The sequence below is a fragment of the Arachis duranensis genome, unplaced genomic scaffold (assembly GCF_000817695.3).
Source record: "Arachis duranensis cultivar V14167 unplaced genomic scaffold, aradu.V14167.gnm2.J7QH unplaced_Scaffold_75098, whole genome shotgun sequence".
Lineage (NCBI taxonomy): Eukaryota > Viridiplantae > Streptophyta > Magnoliopsida > Fabales > Fabaceae > Arachis > Arachis duranensis.
In genome coordinates, this window is record NW_026265083.1 from 20,399 (window position 1) to 31,353 (window position 10,955).

Below are 10,955 nucleotides of genomic sequence, written 5' to 3' on the forward strand. Positions count from 1 at the left end.
GCCCCGGGACTGATCACCCCGGGAGCCCATCAAATACCGTCATAACAAATGACTACGCAAAAGGCCACGGCTCGTTAATATAAACAGCAACTATAAACCAATAACGGTTAATAGAAACGATAGCACGGCCAGACGAATAAGAAAGAGTTAACTACGTTAAAACGAACAAACGACGAAAAATAGTCAAATTGTTCACAAAAGCCAAAATAAAACGGCCAAACTACAAAGTTTTAAACAGAGGGTTCATTTCTTGGGGACGTCGACAATCTTGCCGTCCTTAATGACCTTGAAAACACTAATCGCCGACGTGTCGAACTCGGGGGCAACAATTTTAACTTGAGCTTTGAGGGCCTCCTCGGTCGCCAAAATCGCACCCTTCCCTTGCTTGACGACGTCTTTATACTTTGCTTTCCATGTTGCCAGTTCGGCCTCCACGACCTGCTTCTCTTTCTCGAGTTCGGCCACCCGTTTCTGCGCCGCGCCGACCTGACTCTCCAAAGCCATTTCGCGCTCGACAAGACGTGAAACTATGGCGTCCGACTCTTCCAATTTTTTCTCAGCAGTAGTGGCCTTCTGTTCGGCAGCAGTAGCTTTCTTCTCGGCGGCGTCAAGCTTCTCCTCAGATTGGGTCAACTGCTCCCGAAGAGTCTCAACTTCACTTTTTAGCCCGTTATTAGCCTTCCCAGCAGACTCCAATCTCCTGCGGAGGGACTCCATCCCAGACAGTTCGAACTCGGCTTTCCGAGCTATCACTGCGCCGCGTAGGAGGGTACGGTACATTTACCTCGCCTGCCCGGCAAGGGATGACTCATGAAAATACTCTTCAGTACCGGGAATCAGCTGGGAGTCTATAAAGTTCCCGGCGTCAAAATTCCTCTCCATGACAGTAAGGACCCCCTCAGGACTGGACGACGCCTTCCTCTTCCTCTTGAAGCTAGGGACCTCTTCCACCTCGTCATCGGCATCAGGCTTAGACGTCGAACCCCCAGTGCCGATAACCTCACGAAAAGGGGAAGCATGAACCGCCTGGCCACCTTCGATCGCGGCGCCTTGAGCCGAGGTGCCGGTCTCGTCAGCCACAACCCCTTGCTCGGAAGCAGCCTTGTCCTCCGGAGGAGCAGCAGGCTTCCCAGCAGCGGACTTCTCATTACCTTCCTCATCATCACTACCACACAGGAAGGTTTGGAACAAGTCAGGAAGACCCGTTACCTCGGCAGACATTCCCACTGTAAAAAAGAGAGAGAGAGAGAGAGAGAGAGAGAGAGAGAGAGGTTAGTCACAACAAATTATTAACAAAAGCAAGAAGATAAGAGGCGAAACAAGCAGAGGCTTCTCACAAATATAATTACGACCGGCCTCCCGATCACCCATAAGGAGGTGAGGATTCACATGATTCCTCCCAAAGACCGCCATCAGCACGTCGGCGATCTTCCTATCCACCGTCGACATGCCCTTATAGGGTACCTTGACGAAGGCATTGGATCCCGCCCCGAAACTCCAATAGGTCGGGATAAGCCGTACCCCCTCCAACGACAACCAAAAGGGATGACGACCTTTGACAGGACGGACCTTGAAATATTTGTCCTTAAACCCGTGGTAGGAGTCCTCAAACAAACCAAAAATCCTCCGACCTTGGGCAGACCGGAAAGACATGAACCCCTTTTTGTGTTTCCCCTCCTTTGAAGGGTTTGTAAGATTGAAGAAGAAAAGAAAAACATCTACGGACACCGGCAGCTCAAGATATTCACAAACCATCTCGAAACAGCGGATCGAGGCCCAACTGTTCGGATGCAACTGCAACGGCGCCACGGAAATCTGACCTAAAAGTGCCATTTGGAAGGCTGAAAATGGAATACGAACTCCAACTTGGGTAAACATGGATTTGTAGAACCAAATCCAGTCGGCAACTCGGGGATGATGGAAGTTGATCTCATACAATCGCTCGTGAGGAGCCGGGACAAAAACGTCATAATTGGCTTCCTCATCGGTTCCTCCGCACAAGTACTCGGCTTGACGGAACTCGGTAAGCTCCTCCTCGACCATTTGGTTAGGCGAGTCCTTCACGTCGGAAACGACCCAAGCATAGGGATCGTACGCCGCGGGAGAAGGGGAAGCCCGGGAGACCGTGCGAGCCATACCTACATGGGGGGACCATCCAGTCAGTCTAGAAGATCGGTTGCTCAGGCCGAATACAGACACTACCCCCCACTACTCCCCAACTAAGGCTAAACAGAATTAAAACGCGAAAAGAACAAAGAAAAACCTACCCTGGAATGGTGCTTTCCCCCCTAACACGTCTAACCACAATTGAAAGGCTACGCAGCAACAACAAAAACTAGGCAACAAGCATGCAAGAAGAAGGCAGAAAAGGAAAAGAGTTCAAAAATTACCTGAATTAGCGGAAGGAGGATGAAGCAGCGGTTAAGAAAAGATGCGAGGGGAGAGACACGCGAGGGCACCACAAAGAAAGGTTCTGAGTTTTGGGAGCAAGAAGAAGGCAGAAAAGGGAGATATGAAGGAAAGAAGGAGTACCAAAACTGGCTGTTTAAAAACTGCCTCCCAGGAAGCGCGAAAAATCTGGGGGCAGAATAGTCTTTGCAAACAGAGTTTTCCACCCCATTATGAGCATTCAATGCTCGGCACTAGGAACGATGCGATGAAACGGTTGCTTGTGCAACCAAAGGACACGTGCGTTGGGGGCATATCCTTCCCACGAGCGGCCGACCAGACGAGCACAAGTGAGATGCGAGACGACACGCCATTGATAGCTCCCACGACTACCATTGGCGCGTGGGGGCACTGTTACGGCCTGGCCCATGATTCCCACGGGTCAACCCGGCCCAAGCTCCACCCGGCCCGGTTACGCGCCCTCCAACCGACCCGGACACACGTCCTGTACGGCTCACACGCGGCTGCAGGACAACGTCCTTGAGAATATGGGCCTGTCCCCATGAGGGGCCCACTACTGACATGTATATAAAGGGAAGATTGGCTCTTCCCCCGAGGTACGTCACCTTTCCCCCTATCATTTTCCCCCCGCCTGCACACTAGCTGACTAGAGCGTCGGAGTGTCTTTGCAGGTGGCACCCCCCCCTCATTTCTCCAAGACGAGTGCTCGGCTTCTCGGCTACCCGTAAAACAGTGCGACCCAGGCTCAGGCGTTCTCCCCCCTGCATCTATCCACCCGACCTGTTCGGAACCCGACCAACGAACAATTCTTAAGAGAAAATTATATTGAATTGTTTATATATGAGTGATTTCGGACAAATTAATTGTAATTTAAACTTAATACGGTGCGTTGTGTTCCTTGTTAGTGTCCCTGTATCCTTCCTGTCAAGATGGACACAAAATACACTAATTTAGTGTCTCTGGACATATTGTCTCTGTCTATGTTTCCTCTGCCAAACATGATTTTGTGTCTCTATGTCCATATTTTAGTGTCCTATCTCTGTAAATAAACGCAGCCTTATGTGCAAAATAGACCGAACATACTGAACAGATTTGTTAAATCCGAAAAAGAAAAAAAAATAGATCGAGCAAAAATTTTTAGTATATCAAACTAAAAGAATTCATCAAGCCCGCACTTCCGATTACTATGGTAGAAAAATAAAATATATGGCCCATAACTATGGGAGAAAAATGAAATATATAGTTTTGGTATAATATTTTTGGGTTTGGAATAATGAATTTAAATAGAATTAACAACTCCATTATAGTCCAATACAGGAATAAGAAGAACATGGATCCAATCATTCATGAAACCGTCAACCTCTTTTATCCATTGAGATTCCAATAGTTGGACCCACAAGCTCACTATCTTTTGTTTACAAAACAGGAAAAAAAATGAATTCCGCTAGATAATTAAGAATAGTTCTTTCAACTCCTACCAATTTTTATTGGACTAGATTTTATAATCTATTTCAAAAAAAAATGTACAATCATTTATGATAAACCAATTTATTCTCAATTATTACTAATAAACATAATTAACTCTATCTTTTACCATTCAAGTTTAGTCCCATCTTCTAATCTCGATGGCTGTCCCTTTCCGACCTTCCTCTATTTCCATTCTTGGATGCATTTTTATCGCCGGCGTCAACAGTGGTCAGTGCCGCCCGTGCTTTCATAGGCGAGCAATCACTGGTCTTTAAAAGTATATCTGAGTGTCATCATTGTTGTACAAAACACTTCCTGTACAAGACACATTTGCAAAAGACACCTCTCTTTAAAAGACACCTCCACAAAAGACACTTACATTAGAAGAACATTCATAAACCAAATCAATGGATGATACATTCGTTCCTTCTTCTCCAAATATATGTTCCATCGATGAAGCCGTCGGAGGAGCGGAATTTTTGTTCGCGGCTTCGGGACGACGTCGAGGGATACGCGTTCAATGACAATCGGGTGATGGAACACGCACGAATTTTCGCAATAACAGATTTTTCCATCACGAAACGGTGGCGCACCAATGAACCGGCGACGCAGTGGTTATTAAGGCTGGAACGGTAGCGCACCGCAGTGGCAGCGAATCGACACATGGCGAGGAAGATGACCGCAACCCGCACGATAAAAGCTTCTGTCGAAGCAAAACAGCCGCGCACTAAGAAGTCGGTGACATAGTGGTTGTGCAGCTGTGACGAGAGCGCGCTGCAACGACAGCAAAGCGGCGCTGTTGGCGAGAAAGAAAATGCCGCGATAATAGAAAGAAGACGGACACTGGTCACAGTAACCTTGTGGGTGATTACTCAACATAATCTTTATTCAAATTTCTCATTAATGTCATTTTTTAAATTTTAATTTATTAAAATAATTTAAAATTAGTATTTATTAATTGAATTGTCAAAATAAAGTCCGAGATTCACTCTTGATATCCCATACTTTTTCATAGAAAAATGACTAGTCAAAATTTTTTTCCGTATTTATTTGCGAAAGTCATTTAGCATGGCTAAGAATAATTGAATATGGTCCAATAGTACTGAGTATGCTTAGAGGCATATCATGAGAATTTAAGTACGGATATGGGAAAATATAATACAGAAATTTTCTAACTCCATTTTTGTCAAATCACTATAGAATTCATTTTCACATGAAAGCATATGATTCTAAAGGTCCATTTTGTTTGCATTTTAATTTTTTATTTTTATTTTAAATATTTTTTAACTTACATATATGAAATAAAGAACTCAAGATAGAAAACTAACATAAAAAAAAATTATTCTTTTCATTTTTATTCTTCTTTTTACAAAAAATATTGAAAATAAAAAAAATTGAAACTTAAAACGCAAACCAATCATCCCATAAATTTTGGTTTTAGAATTTGCACTCAATTTGCATAGCTCCTGCCTCCTAGATGATAAGCCATCAAACCAAATCGTCAAATTTGAATCCAGGTCAAAACTAGCATCCTAGGTTCTTTTTACCGATTAAATCTATCTTAGGACCTTACCTAATTGTAACATGAATTTTGTGTATTTATAATAATGGTGATGGACCCCATTTTATTTACTAATGAATTCTTAATTATTAGTTATTATGAAAGGTGTGTGGAGCGGCATACCAACGTCTGTCTCATTTGTTAGATTAGAATGCAGCAAAAGCATGGCGTTAATTCTTAGACTATGATTGTGAATTTGCATATTTGAATCAAAATGATAGTGCTTATATTCCTTGATCCTGAAGCCTAATTATATTGGATCTTAGTGGAATCATGATGCTCTACTATTTTTTGAGTATGTTATTTCCAAGTTGAAGTAACGAGTTATATTATTATGTCCACATTTCATATTTGAAATGTTGGCGTGAGTATACGTATATAATCTATGCTGGTTGAAGTATGAAAATACGAATATTAAAACTGTTAGATATTTTATAAAAAAATCAGTAATTTACGTCGGCCAATCTTTGATTTAATTTAAAACTTTCAATTCTTAAATCACCAAATCAGATAGAATTAAAATGTGTTTATTTTTTTGTTATGTAATTAAAATTGGGGACTTAAACTTTATAAAATTTATAAACAGTCGTATTCTTTTTATTAAAAAATAGACCAACGACTAATATAATTAATTAATAATTATAATATCATCCAAACTAATTTTTATATTAACAAATTAGACTACAATTAAAATAAAAATTCGAAAAAAAAAACTTCATTATCAGAGGACTATAAATTGAGGACTGAGATGGACTTGATCTATAGCTACCATTTGCTAGCTTCTTGTAAACTTAATTAAGAGTTTTTCCATAGGTGTTCTAAGGAAATTTGCTAACATCTTTTCTTTTTCTTTTTTTTTTAATAAACTTTTATAGAGCAAATAAAGTTTTGAATATTTCAAAATATTCAATGTGTTAAAAATTTATTGTTTTCAACAATTTAACAAAATGCTTTAGAACACTTTATAATAGGGTTGCAAGTAAACCAAGTTGACTTGTAAACTAGCTTGTATTTTGTGAGTAGAACTCGATCTTGAGTTTATATATGGTTAATTTATTGATTTTTGAGTTAGTTTAACTATTATTTTTTTATTTCATAATTTAAGTCACATAGATATTATAGATAGTGATTGTTATAATATCTAAAAGATGATAAAAACTAATATTTAATTATAAAAAATATAAAAATAAATAAATTTTAAATATTTAAAATTTATATAAAAATAAATTAAATCAAAATTAGACTCCAAAATTATAAAATTGACTAAAGTCATAAGATATAATAGTGTATGTAGACATATATTATATAGGCTCGAGTATTAATAAATTGAATAATTGTAAGTAAAGATTAACTTTTATAAATATAGATTGAACTCATGCACTTCTATCGCTACCAAATTGTTATTATAAGATTCTTGAAAGGGAACATTTTTCTACATGTAAGAGACTCATTAATTGTGCAATTATAATTAAGATTTTCACAAAAACACAATGTCTAGTTGTCTTTTTTGCTTCGGTCTTACTAATGAATATCGTGAAGACACTAGTAGTTAAAAGTACATAAATTTTATATAAAAATATTAAATAGTTGAATGTTTTAACTTTTAAAATGTACTTATAATGCGTTTATTTTAAAAAGTTAATTTTTTTTTACTAATGAATAATTATAATCTTAACCAATAAGCTAGCAGCATTAAAAACCTATTTTTAGACAATGCCTAGATGTTTAATTAGTATTTTTTTATTTTTAATTTGTAAATAATTGTATTTAAAGTGTATCACGGAAGTTCATTATTTTCTCGAGTTAAAAGTTAAAATTATTCTCGAAAGATATCCTAATCTTCATTTTGGTTTTCGAAAAACAAAATTAATTAAAATCATCCCCGAAATATACACGATTTGGTCACGTTAGTCCTTCTATCAATTAGATGATGATGTGTCACGTTAAGTACCACTTGGCATAATGATGTGGTGGATTAATGCCACGTGTCAAAAGATGATTGGTTGCGTGTCAGATCAGTGACACGTGACACATGATTGGCCACATGTCAGATCAGTGACACGTGACACACCACGTGTCACTTGACATGTAAAAAAATTATTTATAATCAAAATAGTCCTTAAAAGTTCAAACGTAAGTCATTTTATTTCATCCCTAAAATTTTAAAATTAATCAAATTAGTCCTTATATAATATTTTGTATTTTTTCTTGATAATATTAAATTTGAAATATTTTTAATACTACTAATTTTAATAGAAATGTAATTGACAAACAAAAAACTAGTAATTGTATCTTTAATTTTCTTCTTAAAATTAAAGAACGATTTAACAATGGTAAATTATTTCAACCCAAAATGATTTAACAATGGGCATGGACACTATAAATCATGCTAAGTAATAAGAACGATTTAGCATATATAGGAGAAAATTTTGCATAAATCGTTTGAAGTTAGAATGCATTACTCAATGTATGTTCTTCTTGGTAAATCGTTTATGTAGTGTCCACGACTATTGTTAAATTGTTTTGGATTGAAATAATTTCTTATTATACAATGTTAAATCGTTGAAACTATTTGTATAAGATATATATGTAACCAAAATTAGTCGAGGAAAAAAGTATAGAATTAGAGTCAGAATAATTTATTTATTGTTGTAAAATAAATAAATAAAAAAATAAATATAAAATAAAAAAATATAAATAAAAAATTTTAGTATTTATATCTCTCCTTTAATTCTTCTCAAAATCTCTCTTATTCTTTTCTATACTAAAATTTTTTTTTATATTATTACATTTTGTTGGAATATATATATACTCAAAATTAAAATATATGTATTTGTTAACCTAAACAAAGTTATATGCTCAAAATCAAAATTTATGTATGTTAACCTAAACAAAGTAGTATAAAAAATTTTGGTAATAAAGATATGATTACTAATTTTTTGTTTGTCGATTACATTTCTATTAAAATTAGTAGTATCAAAAAATATTTCAAATTTAATATTATCAAGAAAAAATAAAAAAATTATATAAGGGTTAATTTGATTAATTTTTAAAATTTTAGGGATGAAAATGACTTAGGTCTGAACTTTCAAAGACTATTTTGATTATAAATAATTTTTTTACATGTCAAGTGACACGTCAACCAATCATCTTGTGACATACACATCATCATCCAACTGACAGAAAAACTAACATGACCAAGTCATGTATCTTTCGAGAACAATTTTGAATAATTGTCTTTCAAGAACTAAAATAAAGATTTGAGTATCTTTTGGACGGTTTTGACTATTAACATTTATTTTTTTCATATATGGAGAACCTGAGAATTTGTCAGAGGTGAATTCCTCCGTGACAATACACCCCAACGTTGTCAGAATTCGGTTTAGTGATTTTTTTTTTTAAAGCGAATTTGCCAGTTCTATTTTTAAAAAATATAAAATAAATAAAATGAGAATTTCACCAATCAGCAAAATCATATTATTTTTTCTTATCCGTCTAGTTGGACTATCCTTTTCTTCAAGTGAGTGGTCCTCCCTTATTTCTATAAATCTGATTGTAATTATCACGTGGTCCTTAATTATGCAATGTAACAATGCCTATTAGTAAGGTTTTGTCTTGTTAGTTATATGGATTGGAGGATGCTATAGTATGTTATTATAGAAAATGGTATAATATTGAAAATGACACTTAATTTGCAATTTCATTAATTAGATTGTACACCACAAATTGAACAACTAACATAAACTTTCATCGATCGAATCTTTACGACACGGATAATAGATTTCGGACCTTAATTATGATTATCCTTTTACCTTTGTGTTAACATACTTCTTGACTTCTTGTTACCAAGTTTGATGGCAATAATGTTTATAATAACCCTAATGGGTATTTGCCAGCATTTATAATTAAATGCAATTAATTACAAGATAACCAAAAATAGCTTCAGGGTCCACATTCATTCAGTAGTATATCTAATATCCAGTACTAATGTATTGAGGGACAGATCTATGTAAATTATTGTCGGGGTAAGTGGCTTACTATAATTTAAAAGTTTTTTTAGTAGTATATAATAACAATATTGCTTTAATAAATAAAAAATAATTAGTGTGTTTTTCTTGGTAATTATTTAAAATGTTTGGATGAAAATAAAATTAGAATAAAGAATTAACTGTTGAAAAAATTGTTAAAAATTTTGTTTAGAGATACAAAGAATAGAATGAAATTGATTTTTTTGTTATTAATGGCAATGTTGGAAGTGATAATAATGGAGTTTTTTTGTTCTGTTTTTATTTTATTTACTTTGTTTATATCGCTCCATTTTTTGTGTTGAGCTGTCTTGTTAAAAAAAATATGTAAAATTTGATCTTATAATAAATTTTTATTCAACTTTTTTTATACTTAATAATTAATTTAAGAATTTCGTATTAAATGTCTATTAGAAATTTAGAATAATTAATTCTCAATTTAAATAAGATTGGTGTATGTTCTTTCTTAAAAAATAATTCAAAAAAGTATTATTTATCTTCTTTTAAAATTATTTTTAGTTTTTTTTCGTAACAACTGCATTAATGGAAAGAATTTTTTACATTTGAGATCATTTTTTTATTTTAATAAATAGTAATATATTATATACTATTTATATTATATAGAATAGGAATAAATTAGGCAAGTCTATACATATGCAAAAAAAAGTTCCACGTCCGTGAAGGGTCATGATAGAAGAGTACGTCTTGTATGGGTGACAGCATATGTGAAGGTATGTTGGATGGTTAGCATCTTACGTACATGGAAGAAAACTATTTTGGCAAGTTTGGGACAATTCAAAATACCTTTTTATTTTGAGTCTAGGAAGTCGTTTAAGAGACTTCCGCCGCGCAAGCTATATATAGCGGTCCAATCTGAATTGTAGAGCAAGTGTTTTGTGGTTTGAAGTGGGGAGGATGTGATTATTGTGAGGCGATCTAAATGATATTGATGATGATTAGTCCTGTAGTGTTTTGATTAAGAAAAGAGGTTTGAATAGATATAATACATGATGATTTATGATGGATAGTGATTGAATGGATATTAGTCCTCAAGTATGTAATTTGATCATGATTGATGATGATGAGTAAGGACCGATATTTTATTCTGCTTGCATGATTATTGTTGATAGTTTGACAAAAACATGTTTTATTTTGTTTGTACGATGATATTGATTTGATGTGAGAATGGTAATTTGTCATGATCATTTATATCTAATAAGGATTATGGTTTTGTTCAGTTTATTTTGTATTATTATAATTTCATATGAATGGTGGTTTCGATCGGTTGACAATATGAGAATGAGGAATTGAAACTATTAGAGTATAATATTAGTGGATTAAGTTAGGATTAGGTTAAATATAGTTGGAATAAAGGTTAGTAAATTAGGTGTGTTCAGTTGAGTTGTTAGTGATGATTGTGGTTTGATTATATATATATATATATATATGTGTGTGTATATATAAGGAGAGAAAAAAAGAGAAGTATTTTATAT

The 10,955-nt window shown here is 34.9% G+C and overlaps 1 protein-coding gene across 1 annotated transcript; it reads right to left on the reverse strand.

Moving 5' to 3' along the window:
* Positions 1–243: 243 nt before the first annotated feature.
* LOC107458109 (uncharacterized) lies at positions 244–780 on the reverse strand. Its single transcript, XM_016076323.1, has one exon. It carries the CDS (start codon positions 778–780, stop codon positions 244–246), a length of 537 nt encoding a protein of 178 aa, XP_015931809.1.
* Between the last annotated feature and the right edge of the window lie 10,175 nt (positions 781–10,955).